The 26401-nt window shown below is 39.5% G+C and overlaps 2 protein-coding genes across 2 annotated transcripts; both read left to right on the forward strand.

Annotated features, from left to right (window-relative positions):
* The first annotated feature begins 2350 nt into the window (after positions 1-2350).
* On the forward strand, positions 2351-10174 carry LOC124291581 (guanine nucleotide-binding protein G(I)/G(S)/G(O) subunit gamma-7-like). The gene is made up of 4 exons (XM_046728605.1): positions 2351-2484; positions 8054-8102; positions 8697-8713; positions 9210-10174. The coding sequence occupies exons 3-4, from the start codon at positions 8710-8712 to the stop codon at positions 9431-9433; spliced, it is 228 nt and encodes a 75-aa protein (XP_046584561.1). The 5' UTR covers positions 2351-2484; positions 8054-8102; positions 8697-8709; the 3' UTR covers positions 9434-10174.
* A 3655-nt stretch (positions 10175-13829) lies between these two features.
* LOC124291574 (N-glycosidase Npun_R5314-like) lies at positions 13830-16326 on the forward strand. The gene is made up of 3 exons (XM_046728594.1): positions 13830-14220; positions 14972-15123; positions 15658-16326. The coding sequence occupies exons 1-3, from the start codon at positions 13911-13913 to the stop codon at positions 15868-15870; spliced, it is 675 nt and encodes a 224-aa protein (XP_046584550.1). The 5' UTR covers positions 13830-13910; the 3' UTR covers positions 15871-16326.
* The last annotated feature ends 10075 nt before the right edge of the window (positions 16327-26401 follow it).

Here is a 26401-nt window from a genome sequence, read left to right on the forward strand (position 1 = left end):
ACATCAACAAAGAGGTGTGAACTCATTGAATCCATTCATCGATTACCACACAAAGGCCGTGAGAGCACCTGTGCCCTTGGCTTGCCAGACCAGCTGTGCATGAGAAGCTGGGCAGGAAACAAAGACACCACCCCCTATTGGGCTAAAAGCAGGTCAGAAGTGAGGGGTCATCTCAAAGATATTTGGTCAGATAAAGATAGTTATGGTATTGTAGTCATCAGCATGATTAGGGTGAAAGTTATTTTGTCAATCAGTTTTAAGAAATAATACATACAGGTACATGAAGTCATTACTAATATAGAGAATGGAAAACATGAGATTCCTCAATGTGATAGGGAAAGGAGTGTTATTGAGACAGTCCCTTGTTGTGAAACATGCCAGTGCAGATGGTGGACGTCCAGGTGCCAGCATATGAATGACCAACCATTGTGTAGGTGGACCTTCTGTTTCTTTATAAGTGTATGGCAAGCAATTTGCAACACATTTTCTTAAAGGACTAAAACAGAATCTGTATGATCAGATAATATGTCTTTTTGTGTAGTATTTATCATGAAAAAACAGTTATTATGAAAACACATTTGGATCCAATTGTTCATATTCTTTTTCATTTTTAAAGTGTAAACATTATTACGATCAGTGACTGTTTAGATTTTGTGTGGTGAAAACAGTCTGTGTCAGTGTGGATTAACGAAACACGTTCATCATTATTCATAGAGATATTTTGAAGGTAGAACCTTTTTGCAACCTGTTACCAAAACATTCCCATTATACTGCAATCACAAATATACTTCCTTGTACAATATTGTGATATAGTCAACAAATGATCAATATTATTTCATAAATACTTTGCTGTTGCCAATTCAGGAACGAAAATGACAGACATTTCATTATGGTTTGCATGTTAAGATGACTGACTACAGGTGATAATATTGCCCAAACACCTACATCACCAGTAGATGATATGACTTCCCAAGAGAAGTGTAGGATTCCTTACCCATTGTAAAGTTGACAAGCAAGAAATGTAGATGGATTTAGAGCCATTAGAATATGTAGAGATGATGTATAATTATGGGTTTGACTTTCATCAAAATCAATCACTTTGAAGGAGACATGTGAAATTTGTCTGTATCATAAATGGTAAATATGTATGTGTATGACAAGTTGCCTGTTTCTAAATCTGGTGTTATGGTGTGTTCTAATTATAAATCCTATTGGAATGATGAAGTATGTATACAAAGAAATTCCTTTTAACTTTGTACTAAAAATGGACTTTTGTGTATGGGTGGACCTGGTCTTGTTGCTATATGGCTGAAATAATATTGATGTGCCATAAATTTAGACTGACTCACTGTATGAAGGAGGTCAGAGCCGGCACTAACTATAGTTCCCGATTACAAATTCCTGTAAATATTTTTGACTGATCGGCACCAACAACAACAGACATCACACATCTATACAGCCATGGAGAATGCAGGTTAGGGGTCACACCCTTGTCTTCTCATGAACATTGGCAAAAGTGACCACATTGGTCCAAAGTCAGTTACCATGGAGATGCAAAAATACTTTTAAAGAGGGTCATAGGTCAAATAAGAAAGCCACCCATTCAGAAAAAGGACAGAGGTAATGTGTATGTTCTAATCACAGTTAGAGGTTGTTTCAAAGTAATACACCCTGTTCCTTATGTGAAGAATAAAAATATGCAAGGGTACTTCAAGTTTTCATTTGACAGAAGTGGGGAATTAAGACAGAATTATAATTTGTAGAGTGAGTGAGTGAGTTAATTAGGATTTTAGTTACATCGGCAGTATTTCAGCCATATCATGACCTTTTTTGTAGACATTTCACAGTATCGCATGCAGTGTATTTAATAAGTAACCACCAGTTGAGCACAGTTTCTGAAAGTATTTCTGCTTTTTATGGAGCTGCTTTGTGAGTTCTTACATGAACGAGGAAGAATATAAAATTGAGGTTTATGTTGGCAAACATGTAAATAAATACAGGGAAGGAAATGACTACTGGCAATTCAATGAATTTGAATTCATTGTATTCCAGCTATTAAATACTTCTGAAATTAAGGAAATAAGTTCCCAGTTCAGCATGATACATCTGAAGTCAGTCAAGCAGTGCTACAATTACAATTGGTCCCCTTCTCACAAGTGATTAAATCACACCATAATCTGATTGATTTCTGTCTAATTGCTCAGCAAGAATCAGAGACACTGCCCTGGTAATGCTTATCAGATTGACCTACCAGGATGAGACACCATGCGTAATACCCAGTTGCCATGGCAACAGGGCTTTTTAACATTTATCACCCAGCCCATTTTATCACCTGCTATGTTAGTGGGAGCTGGCACCGAGACTGGTATTGACAACAGCCTGGTGATGGATTGTTGATGTGTTTATTTCATGTGTACTGGTCATAAATCATTGAATGGTCACACACAAGTAGAACATCCACATAGACATTTGAACTGGATTAAGGTAAGTTGGGAGTCGATGGTTGTTTTATGATGAAATTACATGCATAGGTTGGGTTAATAATGGTTTATATGCAATGAATATGGTGTAGGATTTATGGATTTGCATGTGGGATTAATATGCAGTGAATATGGTGTAGGATTTGTGTGGATTTCTGGATGACGTACAGGTTGATGTAGGGTTAACTTACAGCGATGTATCAGAACAAAGGCCTGTGTTAGGTATCAAGTATAGCCTTAGTTATAATATAAGTTCACTTCCACATGTATTCACTTTTTGTTTTGACTATTTTGAAAATATTTTTGATCCTGTACTATAAAATGAATTAATGGATTGGTTAGGAAATAACTAAAAAATAATTTGTTTGTGGATTTTTTTCTCATTTACTTATTCATATAGAAATGGTTAATACCCAGAACCATATACTTTACATACACCTTTTTAAAATAAAGTCAGCATAACTGATATAAATAAAGTTGTGTTAGACATCAATAATAGAAATATATGAACAAGTTTTTACTTCGTGAACATAATATTAGTTGGAAGTAAGTAAACAATGTCAGTGTATAAGAACTATCCTAAACAGTATCATTGTAAAACAAGTACATTTGTATCCTAAACAGTATCATTGTAAAACAACTACATTTGTATCCTAAACAGTATCATTGTAAAACAACTATCTTAAACGGTATCATTGTAAAACAAGTACATTTGTATCCTAAACAGTATCATTGTAAAACAACTATCTTAAACAGTATCATTGTAAAACAACTATCTTAAACGGTATCATTGTAAAACAAGTACATTTGTATCCTAAACAGTATCATTGTAAAACAACTATCTTAAACGGTATCATTGTAAAACAACTACATTTGTATCCTAAACAGTATCATTGTAAAACAACTATCTTAAACAGTATCATTGTATACATTTGTATCCTAAACAGTATCATTGTAAAACAACTACATTTGTATCCTAAACAGTATCATTGTAAAACAACTATCTTAAACGGTATCATTGTATAACAACTAGCCTAAACGGTATCATTGTATAACAACTAGCCTAAACAGTATCATTGTATAACAACTAGCCTAAACAGTATCATTGTATAACAACTAGCCTAAACAGTATCATTGTATAACAACTAGCCTAGATATAGTATCATTGTATAACAACTAGCCTAAACAGTATCATTGTATAACAACTAGCCTAAACAGTATCATTGTATAACAACTAGCCTAAACAGCATATCATTGTATAACAACTAGCCTAAACAGTATCATTGTATAACAACTAGCCTAGATATAGTATCATTGTATAACAACTAGCCTAAACAGTATCATTGTATAACAACTAGCCTTAACAGTATCATTGTATAACAACTAGCCCTATATATAGTATCATTGTATAACAACTAGCCTAAACAGTATCATTGTATAACAACTAGCCTAAACAGTATCATTGTATAAACAACTAGCCTAGATATAGTATCATTGTATAACAACTAGCCTAAACAGTATCATTGTATAACAACTAGCCTAAACAGTATCATTGTATAACAACTAGCCTAAACAGTATCATTGTATAACAACTAGCCTAAACAGTATCATTGTATAACAACTAGCCTAAACAGTATCATTGTATAACAACTAGTCTAAACAGTATCATTGTATAACAACTAGCCTAGACAGTATCATTGTATAACAACTAGCCTAGATATAGTATCATTGTATAACAACTAGCCCTAAACAGTATCATTGTATAACAACTAGCCTAAACAGTATCATTGTATAACAACTAGCCTAGACAGTATCATTGTATAACAACTAGCCTAGATATAGTATCATTGTATAACAATCCAGCCTAAACAGTATCATTTGTATAACAACTAGCCTAAACAGTATCATTGTATAACAACTAGCCTAAACAGTATCATTGTATAACAACTAGCCTAAACAGTATCATTGTATAACAACTAGCCTAAACAGTATCATTGTATAACAACTAGTCTAAACAGTATCATTGTATAACAACTAGCCTAGACAGTATCATTGTATAACAACTAGCCTAAACAGTATCATTGTATAACAACTAGCCTAGATATAGTATCATTGTATAACAACTAGCCTCAACAGTATCATTGTATAACAACTAGCCTAAACAGTATCATTGTATAACAACTAGCCTAAACAGTATCATTGTATAACAACTAGCCTAAACAGTATCATTGTATAACAACTAGCCTAGACAGTATCATTGTATAACAACTAGCCTAGACAGTATCATTGTATAACAACTAGCCTAAACAGTATCATTGTATAACAACTAGCCTAGATATAGTATCATTGTATAACAACTAGCCTAGACAGTATCATTGTATAACAACTAGCCTAAACAGTATCATTGTATAACAACTAGCCTAGACAGTATCATTTGCATAAACAACTAGCCTAGATATAGTATCATTGTATAACAACTAGCCTAAACAGTATCATTGTATAACAACCAGCCTAAACAGTATCATTGTATAACACAACTAGCCTAAACAGTATCATTGTATAACAACTAGCCTAAACAGTATCATTGTATAACAACCAGCCTAAACAGTATCATTGTATAACAACTAGTCTAAACAGTATCATTGTATAACAACTAGCCTAGACAGTATCATTGTATAACAACTAGCCTAGATATAGTATCATTGTATAACAACTAGCCTAACCAGTATCATTGTATAACAACCAGCCTTAAACAGTATCATTGTATAACAACTAGCCTAAACGGTATCATTGTATAACAACTAGCCTAAACAGTATCATTGTATAACAACTAGCCTAAACAGTATCATTGTATAACAACTAGTCTAAACAGTATCATTGTATAACAACTAGGGCCTAGACAGTATCATTGTATAACAATAGCCTAAACAGTATCATTGTATAACAACTAGCCTAGATATAGTATCATTGTATAACAACTAGCCTCAACAGTATCATTGTATAACAACTAGCCTAAACAGTATCATTGTATAACAACTAGCATTGTATAACAACTAGCCTAAACAGTATCATTGTATAACAACTAGCCTAAACAGTATCATTGTATAACAACTAGCCTAGATATAGTATATTTCTATCGAAAGTTTTCTTTTGCCTAGTCTTTACCTAGTGACATCTGATTGATCGTCTTCACCGATAGATCTACCTCAGTTTTCATGCTACTGTCAAAACTAAGTCATCAAACCATTTGCTCATATTGATGAACAAATATATGTATGGTCATTGTGCTAAATTACAACGTTATCATCAGTGTTATTGTGTGGTAATGCCATGGAGAACGCTGGTTAGCAGCACTATTCATGTACTGAGGCAGCAACTCTCCACTATGATGTCAGGTCACGTGATGGCCACTCTGCTCATTAATTCACAATGCCAACAAATGTTGACTTAAGAAAAAGAATGCTTCTCCAAGATATTTGTTTTTGTATGTTTTGTAATTAATTTGGTGTTTTGACATGTTGGCATGTTGTCCCACATTATAGGAGGTCTCTCTGTTAAGTGTTCGCTCGTCATGCCGAAGACCTGGGTTCGATTCCCCACATGGGTACAATGTGTGGAGCCTATTTCTGGTGTCCCCTGCCGTGATATTGCTGGAATATTGCTAAAAGCGGTGTAAACTCACCCAGTATTCTGTTGACAATATCATGTGTTTCAGCTGTTGTTAGGCTAGGTGTTGGGTACCTGGCAGGCAGGTGATAGACACACCTGTTCGTGCTGGTGTCAGGGACGTACATCACTGTACTACTCCACAGCATCACCTTGCTGTGTAAACAGTCATAATGATACACTGTATATTTTTTTTATTATTGAGCCATAACAAACTATCATTACAATATTGACACAGTTCACTAAGTGTTTTGAAGGAAGAGTGCAAAGAAAGGAACAGCCAGGTGTGCGAGAAAGGATGGAGACGGCACAACACAGGTTAATAAATCAATAACTTTGTCGGCACTTGTGCACATGCGGCTCGAATACCTGGCTGTCCCTTTCTCTGCACTCTTCCCGTAACACTAAGTGAACTGTGTCCAAATTTTAATGATAGTTTGTTAAACAACTTTTTTATTTTTAGGACATAAATTCTGCAAATAAATCACAGAGTTGGTCTGATGTTTTGATTATGATCAGCATTTCATTGAGTATTATATGTTTATTATTTTTCGAGTTAGGTTGCAATATCATTGGTCCACTTTTGAGCCAAACACACTATAATGTGAGACCACACATGTCACATTAGCCTGTCTCACAGTCCCCGAACCACATTATTTTCCCTACTGCCAAGCCTCTATGCAGTGCTAAAGCCCTAAATAAAGCAAGTCTAGATTTCCTCAGGTTCTGAATCTCTGGTCTCCCTGGGGCTCCTTTTCAATTTAAATGGGCTTGTATGTTACTATCAAAATTATATATATTCAGAGACTAAGCCTTAGTCTAATGTCACATGTGCTTCATTGTGGGCAGGACTGAGGACTCTCAGGAGTCAAGCTACCAAACATGGTCACCCATCCGAGGACTCTCCATGACCAGCGTCACTTAACTTCACCTGATTTGTGACCTGGTCTCTATGCACAAGACCACACACCACCACAATATATATAAATATACAATATCCGTCACAGCTTCCTGAATGCGTTTGTATGAACTACAGTTGACAAATATACATCTGGTAAGCAAAATATGACTCATCCCAAAATAATGGCAACTATGTAGGTTGAAAGTGATGTGAAATACACCAAATTGCTGAATCACAGTTCACATGACACCTGCAACCAAGTCTTAGGCGTAGTTTGTATTGAAGAGAAGAACTATTTTTACATTACATCTTAAGGTCTGTTTTTGTCATGTCTATCTGTGAGTCTGGGACTCATTTTGTCACCTATGCGATGTGATCCCTTCAGAGGATCAACATTTGGTAGGGACAAGTTTGTTTGTGTATAGAAACAACAATGCTTGGTCGATATAGTGACACAATAGAGGATATTTGATGTTTTCTTCAATATGAAGTAAACACTCATGTTTCTTGTACAGACATGAAACTATTGACAGGCAGCTGTTTGAGGAAATAAAAAGTTAAGACATTAAGTCTTAAGTGTTTGACATTGAGGAAGGTTGTAGGGTCATGTAATTTCCTGCTACAGTGTTTGAATATAGAACCCTTGAGTTTGCTTTCAACATCAGTTTGGTTAGCCTTATGATGAGGAACCTTGGACTTTGTTCTTGATTGTGAGGAACGGTTGTTGACAGTGGTTAAAGTGTCGGATAGTCTTGCCAAAAGCCTGGTTTGTTTCACCATATGGGTTCAATTTGTTAAAGCTCAGTAACGATATCCCCGTCTAACCATGGCAAGAAGCCATAGTCTTTCGCGGACTCTTTTTCTTATAAACACTGTGATGTGCATGCTGAGGCTGTTTGCAGTGGACATTTTCAGTCCTAGTTTTGCCTGAATTTCCTTTTTCACATTCTGCATGATGATCATACATTGAGATGTTGAATTATCAATGAGCTTTCTGTCATTTCAGGTGTAAGGCCTGGGTCTCAGAGCACAAACTGTGTGTGACAACATTTCTCGTAAGTATTACCACTTTGAAATTATTTTAAAAAAAAACCATCCAGTATGCTCACAATGACACTTGCCTCCTGTTGTTGAAGTCCCTGACACTCCTTGATCTTGAAATGTTCCTGTGAGGATTCCAGAGCAGGCTAGGTCCCCAGTTTATTGTCATAGCAGGCAGTGGGGTAGCCTAGTGGTTAAAGCATTCGCTCCTCACGCCGAAGACAATTCCCCACATGGGTACGATGTGTGAAGCCCATTTCTGGTGTCCCCTGCTGTGATATTGCTGGAATATTGCTAAAAGTGGCGTAAAACCATACTCACTTGTCATAAGAACTACCGACAGTTGGGAGATACAGTGTGTGTGACCTGGCTGACTGGGTGTTGTCATGTCGCCATGACATGGACATTGGTGCTCATATTCTCAACCACTAGTTTGCCTTTTCCAAATTTAGTTATTTAGATGTTGCCATGATATACCTGTCATCTTGCTTAATATGGTGTATCAACTCATAATCCATTCTTTAAAGTGTGGATTGATGATACCATTCATGATTTGTTTTTCATTTTGGGGGGTCATTTATTACACCAAATAAAATTTTGTCTTCCAGATTCAGGCAAAACATGGGTAAGATACTTTTTCTTCACATAAATAGCAAGATATCATTTAGTAAATACAAAAACATATGTGTTTCTTCAGTATTCAGTCACAGGTCTAAATAGACATTGAACACATACTTTAAAAAATTAGCAAAATGTAAAAGGCTACTTTGCACAGCAGACTGGCAAAAGGTGCCACCAACTTTTTTACTATCTTCATCAGAAATTTATCGCCTTTTTAGCAGAAATGTATATTGTTGATTTTCTTTAATGTTTTTTTTTTATGGTAAGTAATCACTTATAATGAAGATTATCAACTGTTCTTTGTGATTTCACTGCACAATTTATTAATTCTGTGTTTATTAACTCAGGGCACTTTAAAAGATTTGTTGAAGACTTTCTGTATATCATCTCATGGTGGATAATATATTTTTATGAAGTTGGTCTCTTAATCATTTTTATTTGAACTTTTCTCTTAAAAATTGTGAATGTTGCTCATACTGATTTGCATTGTCTCTCTACAGCTGATATGAGAATGAATAAATTACAAGAAGGTCTACAACAACAACGCCGCCTCATCGATCAGCTCCGCTGCGAGGCTCAGATCACGCGCATGAGGGTGTCCCAATGTATCGAGGACCTTGTCAAGTACTGTGACTCCCACACAGAGGATGACGTCCTCATTAAGGGATTCTGCAAGCCAAGTGACAACCCCTTCAAAGAAAAGGGTGGTTGCACCATTTTATAGAGTTACCTCCCCTTGGGAGGTAACTCTTGCATGGCGCTGTGCCTGTCTCTGACTCATCAAGATCTGTCTCTTGTATTTTGTGTAGCTCCCGTGTATTGTGTATTTTTCTTTGTGTTGTGAGATCTGAGCTCCTGGAGCCATATCTGTGAGCGAAGTGCATGTATCAACAAATGGCCATTTTGCCTCATACGTATGGCTGACAGATGTGATTTAAGGGACTTTGCAAGTCATGATTTATGTCAAAGCTACTCCTATATATTATCCGAGCCTGTACATCAGTCAGATCTATCACTAGCAGCAGCAAATAACCTTCACAATCATATCTTGTAAGGGTAAGTTTTCACATCTGTCCATGATAGTTCATCATTTTTTGTTTCCTACACAATGTTGAGATTTAACATGTGTGCTGAACAATAGTCCTTTGTTAGCTTACAGTGATGATGAGTGGAAGCTTTTCTGTTTGTCATTTTTTTCGATATTTGTGGCAAACATGAAACTCGAACCATCATTAATCTACACTTTTCAAGAATTGGGAGATGCTTGCGGTCTGTGGTAATAGGTGAGGAACTTAAGTAATCAAAGCATCATTTAAAATCTGACATTTCATCATATTTATGTGGAATATGTGATTTTATTTATGTTATTGAAACATGTTTGAGTACATTCTACGCAGTTCTTGTCCAAAATGCTTTTACATCTTGATTCATCTTATTGTATAGTCAAATAAATGTCCACATAAAATATTGAGTTCTGTTTTCTTTGATGTAACCAGTGGCTTAATTACTAAATATTTTGTTTTACTTTTAACCTGATATGACTTTACTGAGGGACTATCAGAACATTCAGTAAAGTAACTCTTCATTTTGATGGGTTTTGTTAAATGAATTTATTTGAGGTTTTCAGGGTTTTTTGACATTTGAAAAGAAAACAAAGGAAAATATACAAGCAGCATACCACTAAACATATATAATGGTCGCAACTTCACAAGACAAGACCAGGGCCTGAGCAAGAATATACACAATTATTATGTATGTAGATATAAGTTTCATCTACATGGTGGATGATGAGCATCAGACAGTGGGTCTGATACACTTGATACAATTTACTTACCTCAAGTATATAGAAGTACTGGAGGTTCATGGATGAAGTCATAGGGCCCAGTGTCAGCCTTGGAGGTTGATGGCCTAAAGTACTGTCGGAAATAGAAAAAAAATGTTTTTAGGCTGTTACTCTGTATATCCCTAAAATTTACACAATTGCAAATAGCATATGTCGAAATAACCAGCATCGGCCTAACTGAGCGTTCAGTGGAATGCGTAATAGGATAACCAGAAAAGCATGTTTACTTGTAAAATTGGGCAAAACTTAGAAAAAATACCAATAGATGCTGAAAACAATAGATCATGACTAGAGATGGCAATTAGGTCGCTCAGCCAGGTATGACTCGCCTGGCATGAAATGCATGTGTTGCCTACGGGCAGAAGGGGTCATCTCAAAGCTATATTATGCTTTCTCATGTGTGTTGAATATGTTTATCTTTCGATTGACCCGTGAAGATCCAAAGTATAATAGGTCTTCAGCAACCCATGCTTGCCACAAAAGGCGACTATGCTTGTCGTAAGAGGCGACTAACGGGATCGGGTGGTCAGGCTCGCTGACTTGGTTGACACGTCATCGGTTCCCAATTGCGCAGATCGATGCTCATGCTGTTGATCACTGGACTGTCTGGTCCAGACTGGATTATTTACAGACCGCCGCCATATAGCTGGAATATTGCTGAGTGCGGCGTAAAACTAAACTCTCTCACTCATCTTTCGATTAATATCTTATGTGTCTTCCTTTCATAAAGTTTATGTTGAGCTATGCAAAATAGTATGATACCCACAGGAAAGCTTTAATCAGCCATCGTATTAAATGTCTCAAAATATATAGGTGGCATGGGTATTATTTGTAAATTGTTATGACATGCCGTTTGCTTCCCCAGTTTATCTTATCTCTGGTGAAATATCTATCCCCCGGCCCGATCCCAACCGCCGTCTGGGATACCCGTCCTGAGACCGATTGAGACGACCGCTCCTACCTGTTTGTTATTATAGTGATATAGTGAGACTCCGTTGTAGCTACATCCTTAATAGTTTCAGTATTAAAGTTATTATTGTTTAGGTCAGCTATCGTTTATAATTAAGCTAAGTTTAATTTTGAAATGGGCATTTAAAAAGTGTCGTTCGTAATACAATATTCTCACACACTTATTTTGCAGAAAGTCATGGTCTGTTCCAAATAAGTCGCTTTGGACTTAGAAAAACCCCCGCATTGCTCATTTCTGCACTAATCTCTCCTCAGTAAAGTCCTTTGTCTACGTTTTCTATCTCCCTACCACTGAGACTCTAGTTAGGCCGACCTTAGTTTAGCAGGTATTTCACACTTTCACATATTAACTACATAAATTGTAGATATAAATGCGAAAAAACGGGTATATTTTCTATTTCCGACAGTACTTGACAGTACAACCAGAAATTATTGAGAATTTAAAGATTGGACTTTTTTTTAATTTTTCACTCATTACTCGCGTATTAAATGTGAATATTAGCAGAACATAACTCCAGATTCAAAGACAGGTGAACAGTTAGTATTTTGTCAAGTCACCATGGGCAGCAAATATGCGGACCTCGCCTTTGAAATGTCTTGCTTGCATCCCAAGTACACTGTCGTCAGGCACCCCATTGTCCTTGGTTTCCGTGGTTTGGTACCTCTGATCTCTTGGCGCAGATCAGTAGAGTGTCCAGGTTCTCCACCGGGAGCACAGTCTGACACTCTGGGTAATGTAGAAGGATGCACTGTTGGGGAGTCTTCATATTCTCTGGAACGTTCTTGGTGGATTTGTCAAGGCAGCGCTTCATGGCTGAAGTCCCATTCGCTGCGTATCTAGAGGGAGCAAGGGTCCTTACAGTCCGTTTGATTTCATTTGAGACCGATGAGATGCTCACTAACACAAAATCTAATAATTGCAACAAAACCAAATTTTGCACAGTCACATGAAATCGACAGACCAACTCTGAAGATTTGTCTCATAATTTTGGACACCCGAATAAAACAGTTGTTTAACAAACGATCCTTATTTTGTTGTAACCTTTTGCTATTTTTGCGAGGGGCACAACTTCCTGGTAGAACAGACAGATAATTAACAGGCGTGTGTAGTGAAATTTCAATGTCACACGTGCAACTCGCACACCTGGCTGTTCTACCGGCAAGTGGTTCCCCCTCGTAAAAAATAGCAAAAAGTGACAACAAAATAATGATCAGGCATTCCCATCAACACCACAATCAAGCTGCCCATGAGGCGCCACAATCAAGCATTCCCGTCAGCACCGCATCCAAGCATTCCCATTAGCACCACAATCAAGCATTCCAATCAATACTACACTCAAGCATTCCCATTGACACCACAATCAAGCATTCCCATCAGCGCCGCAATCAAGCATTCCATAAGGCACCACAATCAAGCATTCCCATTAGCACCACAATCAAGCAGTTTCATTAGCACCACGATCATGCATTCCCATCAACACTACAATCAAGCATTCCCATTGACACCACAATCAAGCATTCCCATTAGCACCACAATCAAGCAGTTTCATTAGCACCACAATCAAGCATTCCCATCAGCTCCGCAATCAAGCATTCCATAAGGCACCACAATCAAGCATTCCCATCAGGGCCACAATCAAGCATTCCCACGAGGTGTTATGTGCACATGTTTAGACAGAGTCGGTAACTGTACAGTATATGAACAAGCAGTATGTGTGTTTTTGTTGTACCCAAGTAGTATCTTCTGGCCTTGTGGTGAAAAAAGTCTCACCTTGGTTTCCTTGTCAACCCCTAATAAAGAAATGAAAATCCTTAGAAACTAACAATTTTATCTTCAATAAAAAAGCTTGAAACACAGGCAGTTTAATTATTTCATCACTTTAAAAAAAAAATAATGAGTCTAGAAATGTACAGATCTTTCCATAATAGCTTGACACCCTCTCTATTTATTGCAATTACGCGTTAATTGAGGGCACCCTCCTGAGCGTCGAAACAAGATCGCGGGAAATGATCGTTTTAACACGAAATATGACAACCTCATCAGCAGACACGCCTTTGTTTTGTTGCCAATTCTTAGATACAGTTATTTTAGGTCTTCATTTACAGTTTAGGTTTTATGCGTCAGTATTTTTTCAGTATATTGCGACATGCGAGACGGGGCCTAGCTTACTCCACCCTGTACCATTGACGCTCATTCTCGCGCGCCCCCCCTAGCGGCCACGGATGTCGCTACTCTTACTCCACACATTACTTGTACACTATGCAAATCATACAAGCGAACCCTATAGCATAGCGTATGGAATTCTTGTCGGTACCGAAAACATCACAAAATAGAGATTATTTATAAACACTTCCGGGATTGCAACGAAATCACGAACTAAAATGATTCATGTATAACACTGCGTTGCGAAATCTATTTCTTTGTACAAATGGGTATATAAAAAGTGACGTTTGCTTTCCATTCCGAACGTCGTTAGCGATGTCGACTGCAGACATGAACCCTACTAACGAAAAACAGTCTGCCAGCCCAAGGGCCGAGGAAAGCACTCGTGGAGCAACATCTCTCGAAGAAGCAAAACAAAAATACGAATTCTTCTGGAAAATTCATTCTCCCTTCAGTCAGTGGTACCCAGCAAGTTTCGAGGTGAATGGTCAGAAGTACAACTGTGCTGAGCAGTACATGATGTACCAGAAAGCAGGTAGGCGAACTTTAACGAAAAGGACTAATTAGTCATAGATAGACAGTAGATCTACCCCTCAATGGTAAATACATGTGGAAATAAATAATTGATTCTTGTTACCATGATAACTTAAAACATTTGTTTTATGTCCCCATATCATCAAAAGAAGTGTGCATTGCCCAATTTGGTGAGTGAGTTCAGTTTTACGCCTCACTGAGCAATATTCCAGCTATACCCCATGGTACATAGCGGCGGTCTCCAAGTTTGGTGAAGAAATATAGAACGTCTTTCAAGATCTGCTCCAGTACTGTCACCATTTCCAGCCTGTTGTAGCCATGGAAACTTGAAAAAATTATACAATTCAAAGTACACAAATTCCACTAGACCTATCCATGGACTCAGTTTGGTGTACAATTATTGTATGCTTTTCAAGATCTGCTCCTGAAACAACAGATACACAGACGCCATTCTAAAAACATATGGGATGGTGTGCTATATGTAGCATTAAACAACGATCAAACAAGGTGTTAGGGTGAATCCAACAGTCAGACTGAGACCTTTAGACTACTCATGATGTAGGGTTTTTGTCATAACTGTTAGATCCCTTACAGTGTTTGGCATGGTAATATAAGTGGTTTGTCAAGTAGTACATGTTCACCTTTATTAACTAAGTCATCAGAATAAAATGTCATGACAACTATTCAAATTGTACATGTTTTGTAATGATGGTTCGATTGTTGGTATTAATATCTGGACATTTTTGTTCAAGTGCTGTTTGCTGATGAGGAAAATGCTGCAAAAGTTCTCAAGACACAGGATCCTAAACAACAGAAGTCCCTTGGTCGGAAAGTGAAGAACTGGGATGATAAAACATGGAAGAATAACTGCCACAGAATCGTAGAGGAGGCGAATGAAGCCAAGGTGCCTAATTATACTTAATTTCAGTGATCTTTATTCATTCTACTCAGTTATTCTCAGGAATGAGAGTTATCTCCCTTACACCACAAGATTCATGATATACATGTCTATAACCACAAGTCCCCACCCGACCATCTATCTAATGCTCTACGAAAACAAACATGCAGACAAGGTTGGGTATTAGTTACATGCCCCTGTGTCTGTCATGACTTGGTTTGAAAAGCAAAGAAGGAAAGAGTGAGTTTAGTTTTATGCTGCAACTAAGATGATCAGGTGGTCAGGCTCACTGAGTTGATTGACACATGTCATTGTATCCCAATTGCTTAGATCAATGCTCATGCTGCTAATCATTTGATTGTCTGGTCGAAGCTCAGTTATTTACAAACCGCCACAGCATGGCTCTAATATTACTGAGTGAGGTGTTAAACAACAAACAATGATGAAAAGAGGCTTTAAAGTAATGCATATACAATTTCTTCCACTATGTTTCAGTTGCTTTAAAGTAATGCATATACAATTTCTTCCACTATGTTTCAGTTTGGTCAGAATGAGGGCCTGAAGAAGCAGTTATTCGCGACATACCCCAAGACTCTGGTAGAGGCCAGTCCGGCGGATGCTATATGGGGGATAGGGTACGCGGAGGACCACGTCAACGCCTGGGATGAGAGGAGTTGGAAGGGGACCAACTACCTGGGGTTTGCCTTGACAAGGGTTAGGGAGAAACTGATGAAGCAAGACGAACTCAAATGAACATTTACCATAATACCTCTGTAGTACCATCTCTCAGCCACATGCTTGCTGCATGATGGACAACCAGCCCTAGATCATGGTGACCATGGTGACAAGAGTGTTTCAAAGTGTTGCTAGGTTACCCACCGGATGGGTGTCAATATCTACAACAATTAATTGTTAGATTTTGCATCCAAATTTTCAATTATGTAAGCTGGGAGATATTATTTGTTAAATGTTTTTAAACAGGTTGTTAAAGATGGACGTGACCTTCTGATGGATGTGAATCATGGGGTAGAGATGCAAGTGTTTTAATTGTTTCTGTTTTATAATTTACTGCCAAACTTTCGTCACAAGAGGCTTTTGTCTCAGGCCATGCTTCCATGCTGTGGAAAAAAAAATTGAAATACCGTCAGAGATGTTGTTAAACAAGGACTTGTATAGACTTATTATTTTTTCAGAGTAGTTGATATTATTTCTGTAGTGTTGGTGTTATTTTCTGTTATTATACTTAATATTGCTGAGTGCGGCGTAAAACTACACTCACCAAACTATTATTATACTAATCATTTAAGCATTTATTTGAGTGATGATATGTCAGAGTTTCAAAATCAGTCCACAGGCCCTCCTGTCTTTGTGAGGATTAAAGATTTAAAAAATTATTTTTTTTAGATGACCCCCCAATTCGAAATGCTTCCCAGTACAATACAGTCGGGGGTCATGAAAAAACAATTAATTTTTCCTTATCCTGACTCATGCTCTTTTGCTTGTCTTCTTCTTCTTGCGAACATAGTGGAACACTTGTATCTCCTTATTTGAAGCTCCCTTCAAAATAAAATCACTAATTGGTACTCACCACGAGTTGCTCCCCTTTGTTTCCCCTGGCGGGAAAGGTGTCGCCACCCTCTGGCCATGTGCTCCACTCTCTCCTTCTTCGCCCAGTGAGCAGGATGTGAGAGCGCCTCGTGTCTCCTTACACACCATATCCTTTGATAATCTCTTAGTTTTTACCTCTCATAGGTTTCTATAGAGGTATAGCTAGTATCCTTTACTATTTGTATTGATTAATTATCATTATTTCTACTGTTTATTCACGTGTATTACGTGATTGTTCAGCTAGCTTTACGTTGATGAAAATCTGTGCGATTTGTAGATTACGTTTTCTGCCTCCCGATCCACATGTAATATGCCCTAGTTGTTCTCCTGCGCGTGTGGTTTAATTCACGTTGCAGTTACTGCATTAATTTATCTCATTCTGCATTTAATAAAATATCATCTTTGCGTCTTAAGGCGTGCTGCAGATAGATCACGCAAAACAAGGGCAAAACATGGCAGAGAGTCCAGATATTCCATCCAGTCAGCTGCTAGCGATCGACCCTCTCCCCGTCTGGTGTTCTGCTAGAGACCCTTCGGTAGAGGAACGTGGGGACGCAGTCCGTTACCTCGAAGAAAGCGGCCGGCCTCCCCAGACATCCCGTCATTGCAGACCAAGTCTAAGAGGGCCTCATCGTCGTCTCAACGCAGATTGAGGACACCCAGGGCAGCGCAGGACTTCCAAAGGGAAATCTCACGAAGACAGCAAGAACTTTCTCAGCCGAGATCGTTCCAGCAGCAGAATTGGGCCTCGATGATCAGCCGATAATCATCCCCGACTTACGGCAGAAGAAGCGACCGGTGTCAGCGACTGTGACTTCTGCAGAGATCACCATGCAGCCTGATGCCTCTACACCGGCGCCAGGCGCCATTGATGTGAACCCCATCGCAGAAAAAGGCGCCCGGCGACACCGTCAGATCATCCCAGAAGACATGATGCGGCAGATTATGAACATCATGGAGGACCACTACAAACTACGCGCAAGCAGGGTCCGAAGTCCCAGCGAAGGCTCCAACGTAGACAGCACCCCAGAGGCACCCCCGTCAGCGTAGCAGCCAAGATGATGTCACCTTCGGCGAAGGAAGTCCCGCACCACCTTGGCGAAGGACCCTAGATGTACAGCCTCGGCGAGGCCTTAGCGAAGGCGGAGAGGTCATCACCATCTTCGATTTCATCTCTAGATATGGACTCAGACCATCAGACATCCACGGAGGCCTTCATGCGAAGGTCATATCATCGATCCCCGGACGGGATCATAAATGAAGCTTCGCGAAGGCATTCGCGAAGGACATATGATTCAGATCCTCATCATCTAGAAGAACATCGAGGGACTGCCGAAGAGCTTCCGTGAAGCTATCAACATTCACCTCACAAGTCTCCGAGAAGATCATCCATAGGCGATCTCACCGCCGTTCATCACCAGGTCGATCACCCGTCAGATCTCCACATAGAAAGCACAAGTCAACTAGATCGCCACAAAACCTCATCAGATATACAGACAGCTACGCCAGTCCTGAAGAGCATCTACAATTTGTTAATGATGATGGTTTTGAGGATGATGGAGGAATCATATTTTCTGATGCAGAGAATACGGTATTGGATGGTCAATAACCTAGATCTCACATCACCATCTAAAAGTGGCAATACAAGCGCCAGGCGTATTTGATGAAGGAAGATGATCCAGATGCAATCACTCTACCCCGATCGACCGATTGCGGCAGTGCCACAGAATCTAGATGCAGCTTTCCAGAAAGCTACTGAAAGTTCAAACACCACATCTGCCCAACTTTCAAGCCAAGAAGTTCTCCACGCATAACATGGACTCCTTCTACAAGGCCCAGGACATCGATGAGAACTATAAGATCATCAGCGTGATGTAAAGAACAAGATTTACAAGATGGATGATCGCAGTTGGCTCATATAGAAACCATGACGAGGCGTATGTTCTTTGGGTTAAATAGATCTAGGACGATCAATGAGACTCTTATTACTAGATTCGGGGATTCCACGACGGAAGATGATAGAATGATTTATTCTGCCTTACTTATGCAAAGAAAGATCAGCAGTTTTTAACGGATCATCTTACATCTGTTTCAGCAGCACTGACCTTTAGCTCGTCGTCAAGGCCTCCTCGCCTCCTGTAATTGGGGAGAACTTTACAGCCCCACTTTATACAGCCCGTGGTCGACAACATCCATCTTTGTGGAGAAATCGACAAAGTAAAAGCCAAGGAAGTCTCTAAGGATTCCAGGGAAGTCCTTATGATTAGATCGATGGACACACTAGCCAGCGTCATTCGTCGAGACACAAAGATACTCAGGCAGATCTAAGTTCACGGGCCTACAAAAGAGCAAGAGACAGGAAGATAGCCAGCTCTAGAGGTGCAAAGATTCTTTTAATTAAGCCCATATGGCAACTATAGAGGAGGATCAGGAAGAGGCAGGACACCCAGAGGTTCCCGCAATTATAGGCGCTGAAACACAGGTTGGAACGACTGGAGTCTTCCACCCCAGCCGTTCCACTACAGCCAGCTCAAGTGGGTGGACGCCTCCAACTACACTGGGAAAACTGGGGAATATTGCAAGACCCGCTTACGTCTCCAACATTCTTCAACGGATTTCAGTATCCCTCTACAGGCCAAGCCTCGGCTGACAATCAAACCCCCAGGTTCGATTTACAAAGCAACAACTACCAAAGATAAGAGGCTGTTTCATCACTCCTATCCAAACAGGCCATAGAAGTAATAGATCAAGCAAGCGCCGAACCAGGTTTCTACTCCCCAGTTTTCCTAGTTCCCAAGAAAACTCCGCGGAGAAATACAGACTCATCTACAACATGAGCTTTTTCAACAAGAACTATCACGCAAAACCACCGAAGTTTAGCATGATACATTTACCTCAGTTCGCCAGATGATTCGTCCTATGGACTACATGGGCAGCATAGATCTACAGGATGCCTACCTGCACATCCCCATTCATCCCGATTCCAGGAAATACCTACGATTTACTCTAGAAGGGCTACATTACCAGTGGAAAGTACTCTCCCATTCGAATATCATCAGCCCCTGGCTATTCCGCGAGGATAACGGGAAACCGATTATCAAATTTCTACATCGTCAAGGGGCTCGCTTGGTCGCGTTTTACCTCGACGACGGGATACAAGTAGATCAAGATCCACCGCGTCTCAAACTACAGTTAAATTACATCATAAAGCTACTAACACAACTAGGTTGGTTAGTAAACTTACGCTAAAGTCGGACCTAGTACCATCGCCAAGACCTGCAGTTCCTAGGTATTGATTCATCACAAATCAAACCGTATTATGGTACCAGAAGACCGTTGGCTCAAGATACAGCAGACCATTCCACCAGCTCTACTCTCTCCGTTACCACTTTCGCGACAATGGCAGAGCCTACTAGGTCTTCTCATCAGCCCAAGACATGACTGTCACAGGCAGATTACTTGAGTTTCGTCCCCTACAGGTCCTCATCACGCACATCTCAGCGATGTACAACCATTCAGTCTACCGAAACATCTCAGACCGCATCTACTATGGTGGACCAAGAAATCGAGATGTCTAAGGGTTTGTTTAGCAGAGCAGGAATACAAAACCCATCTGTATGTAGCGTCACTCCAAGGTTGGGAGCTCATCTCACCAACCACGCACGATATCAGGATTATGGAATCGGCAAGAATGCAAACTCCATATAAACAGTCTAGAAATGAAAGCTGTAATCAACGCCATTCTACATTGGAGCACATTTCTACAAAATGCAGCCTAATGATCCATACAGACAATTCGACAGTGGCGTTCTACATAAACAAGCAAAGGCTCAACGAGATCGATGAACCTTTTGAACCTAAGCTTTCAACTGTTCGATTTAATACAAGATCTAAATCTACATGTCAGAGCAGTGCACATTCCGGAGCCAGAAATATACTAGCAGGCGCTCTCTCTCGGCCTCATCTACCATCACCGGCAGAGTGGATGATCAACAGGAAATTTTGCACAGATAATCAAGCAATTAGGCGCCGCTAAGACAGACCTATTCGCCACGCGATTCAACAATCAGCTACCGACATTACGTGTCACCAGTCCCAGACCCCAAGCTTTGGCAAGCGGACTCTAAGTCTATCATGGGAAGGCCTCAATGCGATGCAGCGTTTCCGCCCGCCAGCAATAATACCTCAAGTATTACAGAAAATCAGACAAACACAGAGCCTACAACTCACTTTGGTGCAGCCCTACTGGCCGGCCAGAACGTGGTTTCCCATACTAATTCAAGAAATCGGTCAACCAACACTGGAGCTACCCAAGCGCGCAAACCTGTTAATTCATCCTCACACCAAACAAGTGCACGGAAACCCAGCAATGTTCCAACTACACGTATGGACTGTATACAAATGTGTTTAAACAAGAGGATATTCTGCCAGGGCGTAAAAGCAGTCACGCTTGTTTGCTCGTTACTCAACTCGACCAGCAATACAAGCGACAAAGTGGCACAGTTTCGAAAATTATGCAACAAAGAAAGGGTTTACAGCAAGAGAGAGGCTTCTACAACCTCAAGTGGCAGACTATTTGTGTTACCTTACGCCAAAACAAACATTTAAAAGGTTCAACGATATCAACATATCTTGCAGCTTTAGTTCTGTAATCACCATGAGAACGGGTGTCAAATTGACAAGATCTCCAGAGTTACTGGCCTAACTACGAGCTTTCGATTGGAGGGACCAAAAGCGGAAGTTCCCGCCCCAGCTTGGGATCTGAATGTAGTGTTACAACACCTCGAAGTGAGGTCTATGAACCTTGAATCGACAAACTTTGAATTTCTCTCACAGAAAACACTGTTTCTGCTATCGCTATACAGCAGCAAGAATGTCACGAAATTCACGCTCTGGATTACAGAGAGGATACAGTTTGATGACAATCATAACACAGCCACACTCGGTTAAGATGGGATTTCATCGCTAAAAATTCAACTGCCAGGTCAACCAGACAGATTATTCCACATCCGGCGCTTATCCTCTATTCTCGGATCACAAGATACACAAGACCTATCACTGTGGTCCGGTAAGAGCTTCAAAGTTTATTTCTTAACGACGATCCAAAACAAGGAGAAGATTCTCAAAGCGTTTATTCATCCCCTTATCAGCCTACTGAATCAAACAGAAGTGTCACGGACCACAATATCTATTTGGATAAGGACTGTCATTCTCCATGCCTACAAGGCAGCAGCAGGCTTGGACCCACCAACAGCATCAAATCCACATGAGATCAGGGCACTGGCCTCTACCCTCATGGCCCCCACTGCGGTAACTTTGTTCCTTGAACACGATTATGGAAGGATGCTATTGGAAATCTAACATGGTATTTGCTAATCACTACCTGAGAGACATCACTACAGAAGATGTCTCTGGCATTCACCATTTGGGACCACTGGTCCTCAAGCTCAGCAACTGGACAGTCCCTCGTGAGGCGTTAAAATATTATCCTCACAAGATTAATATGTATTTTATACATACTCATCTAGCTTATAACTTCTCAGGAGTTTTAGGGCTATGTATATATGTTCAGCTTAAGTATTCAGCCTTAAGCATATACTTTCAGTATAGTCAAGTTCAGTGCCTCTATCAGAGTCACCTATATATATATATATAATTTATATGTATTGTTCAATATATTCATAATGTAATTCCCTTTAATGGCTTTATATAACCTATGGTTTCTTTATACAGGAAACATCCTAAATCTAAGCCTTCATGAAGTTCCGTAGGGGATATTACAGTATATCTATAGAAAATCACTAATTATAAATCCAAAGTATTCTGTTACCCACCTCCGTTCCGTAGGATGCTACAAGCAAAAAGCATGAGTCAGGATAAGGAAAAATATGTAATTTTTAGAGTAAAATTGATATTTTATACTTATCCTGACTCATGAGGTTAGCTCCTCACATCCTCCCCACATAACACTTTGGATTTCCTGTAAATTCAAGTGTGTTAGGCTCGCCAAATCAGGAGAGAGTGGAGCACATGGCCAGAGGGTGGCTGACACCTTTCCGCCAGGGGAAACAAAGGGGAAAAGAGCATGAGTCAGGATAAGTATAAAATATCAATTTTACTCTAAAAATTACATTTTTAATCTTTAATAGCACTGTGCAATATTACTGGTAAACCGGTATATACCGGTACAGTATCTCGCGATACGATTATCGCGATGTGGTTCAGATTCTGCAATATATTGGGTCATCCAGAGTTAGGTCCCTTTGAATTATCTACCCTTGATTTCCATAGCAACAAAATGTGCTCTAAAAGTGCCAAATATACTTTTGTTTCTTTTCTGTTTCATGTAACATTTTATCAGTGGAGGTGTTTTTATGAGTGGCTTCAAAAGTGCCAAATATTCTACCAAATGCTTTAAATTTTGGGGTTTGAATGGTTTCATATGTGACGTTTGGGAGGAATTAAGTGGCCTCAAAGGGACCAATCTTTTAAGAAAAGCAAGAGTTATGGATGTCAACTTCTTGTTGTGAATAACACAACGTTTCGGAGTCTATGCTTGTTCCTTCATCAGGTCATGAAAATTCCCAACAAAGAAGTTGACATCCATAAATCTTGCTTTTCTTATGCATTCCACTTTTAAATGCCCTTCAAAGATTTGACCAATCTCTTATTCAGACTTATAAGTAGAGATACTGGCTCTGAGTGACCATTTCGCAGTGCACATTATTTTGTTATTTTTGTTTTGTTTCATAATGGGACATATGTTATCAATTATGATAAAGGCCAAAGTCTTATCAGTTTTCTAGTTAAGGATCTTAGTTATTGGAGGTCATGTGAGATTTTCAGCTCAAGTAGATCACCTAAATTATGTTTTGTTTCATTTTACAACAGTTCATGTTACAACACATGTTTATATTGGAGTTGAATCTGAATGAATCCCTGACAAACAGTAACAATAATTACATACGGCATTGAAGTGCATTCTGTTGAAGCAAACAACACTGACCATGAAAATCATGTTATACTATTACCTTTATCATTATGTTCGCAAAACTTTGTTGCAATGCAGTTACTTCAATGAAATATTCCACATTAAGGCTCTATATCATTTATCTGTACACCACTGGCATACAGCCATACACAATGGGGACAGGGAGCCTGAAAGTATGGTGTAACAGAAACTAAGAAGATGATGTCACACAGAGAGCTGTCATGATGTACGCACTTGGACAGAAACCTTCCAGTAAATATATATCACAATGTGTATTGCAATATCTCTTGAATTATTGCAATATGAGAATCAGGGCAATATCCAGCCCTTATCTTTAATCCTTGCAAAGACACAAGGGCCTGTGAATCTGTCTGCGTCGTATAAAATTGATATACAATAGGGCATTTACCTGAGGTAAGCATTATTATTCAATAGCATCCTTTGACATAGATCACACATCACTCTTATCCCTTTCACACATTACCATATCAACAGAGCTACAGTATAACAAAAAATGATATAAGCAGTCAAGGAGTTATCTCCCTTACATCCCTCAACCCATGATATGTCTTTCAACCCACTGGTTCATGTGACCAATATTCTACAATAACAAACCTGAAGACGAGGTCGGTTATCAGTTATATGTTTATGTGGCAATCCTTTAAAAGATGGTACTTGATGTTACCCTGTGTTATATTAAGGGAATGAAACCAGGGCTGGTCAAAGTCAGGTTACGGGACAAGTGTTAAACTGTTCTTGGGCTTGCACAATAAATATACAGAATCACATAACAGTGTCTATTATCTTTAATGAGTGAGTTGGTTAGTTTTACGCAGCATTTAGCAATAATCAAGCAATATCACGGTGGGGGGGCACCAGAAATGGGCTTCACACATCGTACCCATGTGGGGAATCGAACCTGGACTTTCCGCGTGACGAGCGAACGTTTTAACCACTAGGCTACCCGACAGGTCTTTTATCTTTAATGTAACACATGCTAAATATTCATTTTCCAGTAACATGTGAACAGTTTAGTAAATGAGTATTATTTACTTATTAACAGCAAGTAACAACATACATAGATAAGCACGGGATTCCTATGTTTGTGGGGCAGGGTCAACTGCCCAGCGTGCTCATGCGTTAAGAGTGCTGTCGAACCCAGTATATAGGTTTCTTGCATACTTAGAGAGTCAACTCTACAGTGAGTGGGTTTAGTTTTACAAGGCACTCGGCAATATTACAGCTATATAGCTGCAGCCTGTAAATAGTCGAGTCTGGACCAGATATTCAGTGATCAACAGCATGAGCATCGATCTACCTAACTGAGATACGATGACGTGTGTCAACCAAGTCAGCGAGTCTGACCACCCGATCCAGTTAGTCTCCTCTTACGACAAGCATGGGTTACTGAAGATCAATTCTAACCCGGATCTTCACTGGTCCAACTCTACAGTGAATTGAGGCACCTTAGACGACTGTGCCAACCCGTTGGCCTGGCAACATATGCTTCATGCTGTCAACCTTTTGATTGATTGCGGTTTCACTGACCTCACGAAAACGTGTTTTTTCATTGAAACAAAAAGTCAAGACTGATTTATTGGCAGATTACGAAATTTGCAGATGACCCTTTTCTCAAAGTGTCCAAAGTAATCAATTATGTTTATCTAAATAATTTTTTGTTGTTGTTGTTGTTTAACGCCAATATTCCAGCTGTATGGCGGCGGTCTGTAAATTGTCAGGACCAGACAATCCAGTGTTCAACAGCATGAGCATCGACCTTCGCGAACCTGTTAGTCGCCTATTACATGCAGAGTCTGCTAAATAATTTATCCCAAACATTCAAAATACATAGATTCAAAGGGATTTAATACATTAATTTGTGATGTGTAGATCTTGAAATCTTAGGATTGCCATGGTCCTAAGCATAGAGAAAAGGTAAATAAATGACTAGGATTATTGCTTATATCAATACTTCCGACTCTGGAATACAGCTACGTTTGACAAGTAACATTCAGATGATATGTGTTAGTTTTCGCAACAACCAAAGCGTGAGTGAGTCAGTTTAGTTTCACGCCGCCCTTGCCAATATTCCAGCAATATCACGGCAGGAGACACCAGAGCTTCAAAACATAGTACCCATGTGGGGAATCGAACGCGGGTTTTCAGCGTGACCAGCGAACGCTTTACCACCACTAGGCTACCCCACCACCCCCAACAACCTAAGAATACGATAATATACACGGAATATTAAGAATGAGATAAAAGACAAAGTGAAAAGAAATCTCCGTGAGTACCCCCACCCCCAAGAAAGTAGAGATACGACCTCCCATTTGTCTTAATCAACCTTTGTACGGTCGGGAAAAGCGCAACAGTTAGGAAAACAGAGTTACCTCCCTTTGGGTCCCCCCACACACAAGGAAGTGTCGTAATTGCTCCGAAATCTTGACATGGGCATCATCATATTTCTTGGAAATTAATATGAAATCAAAATTTTATTCTTATCCAGGAGATCACAACACGAGTTTTAAAATGCAGTCGTACTACGCCAGACCGATAAGAAGCGAAAACTGTTACCGTTACTGTTCCAACCTGGGCGACAGATAACAGCAAATGTGAAAGTGAAAATAGGATTTACAGTTTTAGTGAGAATCGTTCAAGCAGCCTACTTTTCATTTGCACACCAAC

The sequence above is a fragment of the Haliotis rubra genome, unplaced genomic scaffold (assembly GCF_003918875.1).
Source record: "Haliotis rubra isolate DU_JTF1 unplaced genomic scaffold, ASM391887v1 Scf497, whole genome shotgun sequence".
Lineage (NCBI taxonomy): Eukaryota > Metazoa > Mollusca > Gastropoda > Lepetellida > Haliotidae > Haliotis > Haliotis rubra.

Coding starts and splice junctions, on each gene's coding strand:
- LOC124291574 (XM_046728594.1), top strand. CDS start 13,911: ATGTATAACACTGCGTTGCGAAATCTATTTCTTTGTACAAATGGGTAT. Junction 14,221..14,971: donor CATGATGTACCAGAAAGCAG/GTAGGCGAACTT, acceptor TTTTTGTTCAAG/TGCTGTTTGCTGATGAGGAA. Junction 15,124..15,657: donor AGGAGGCGAATGAAGCCAAG/GTGCCTAATTAT, acceptor ACTATGTTTCAG/TTTGGTCAGAATGAGGGCCT.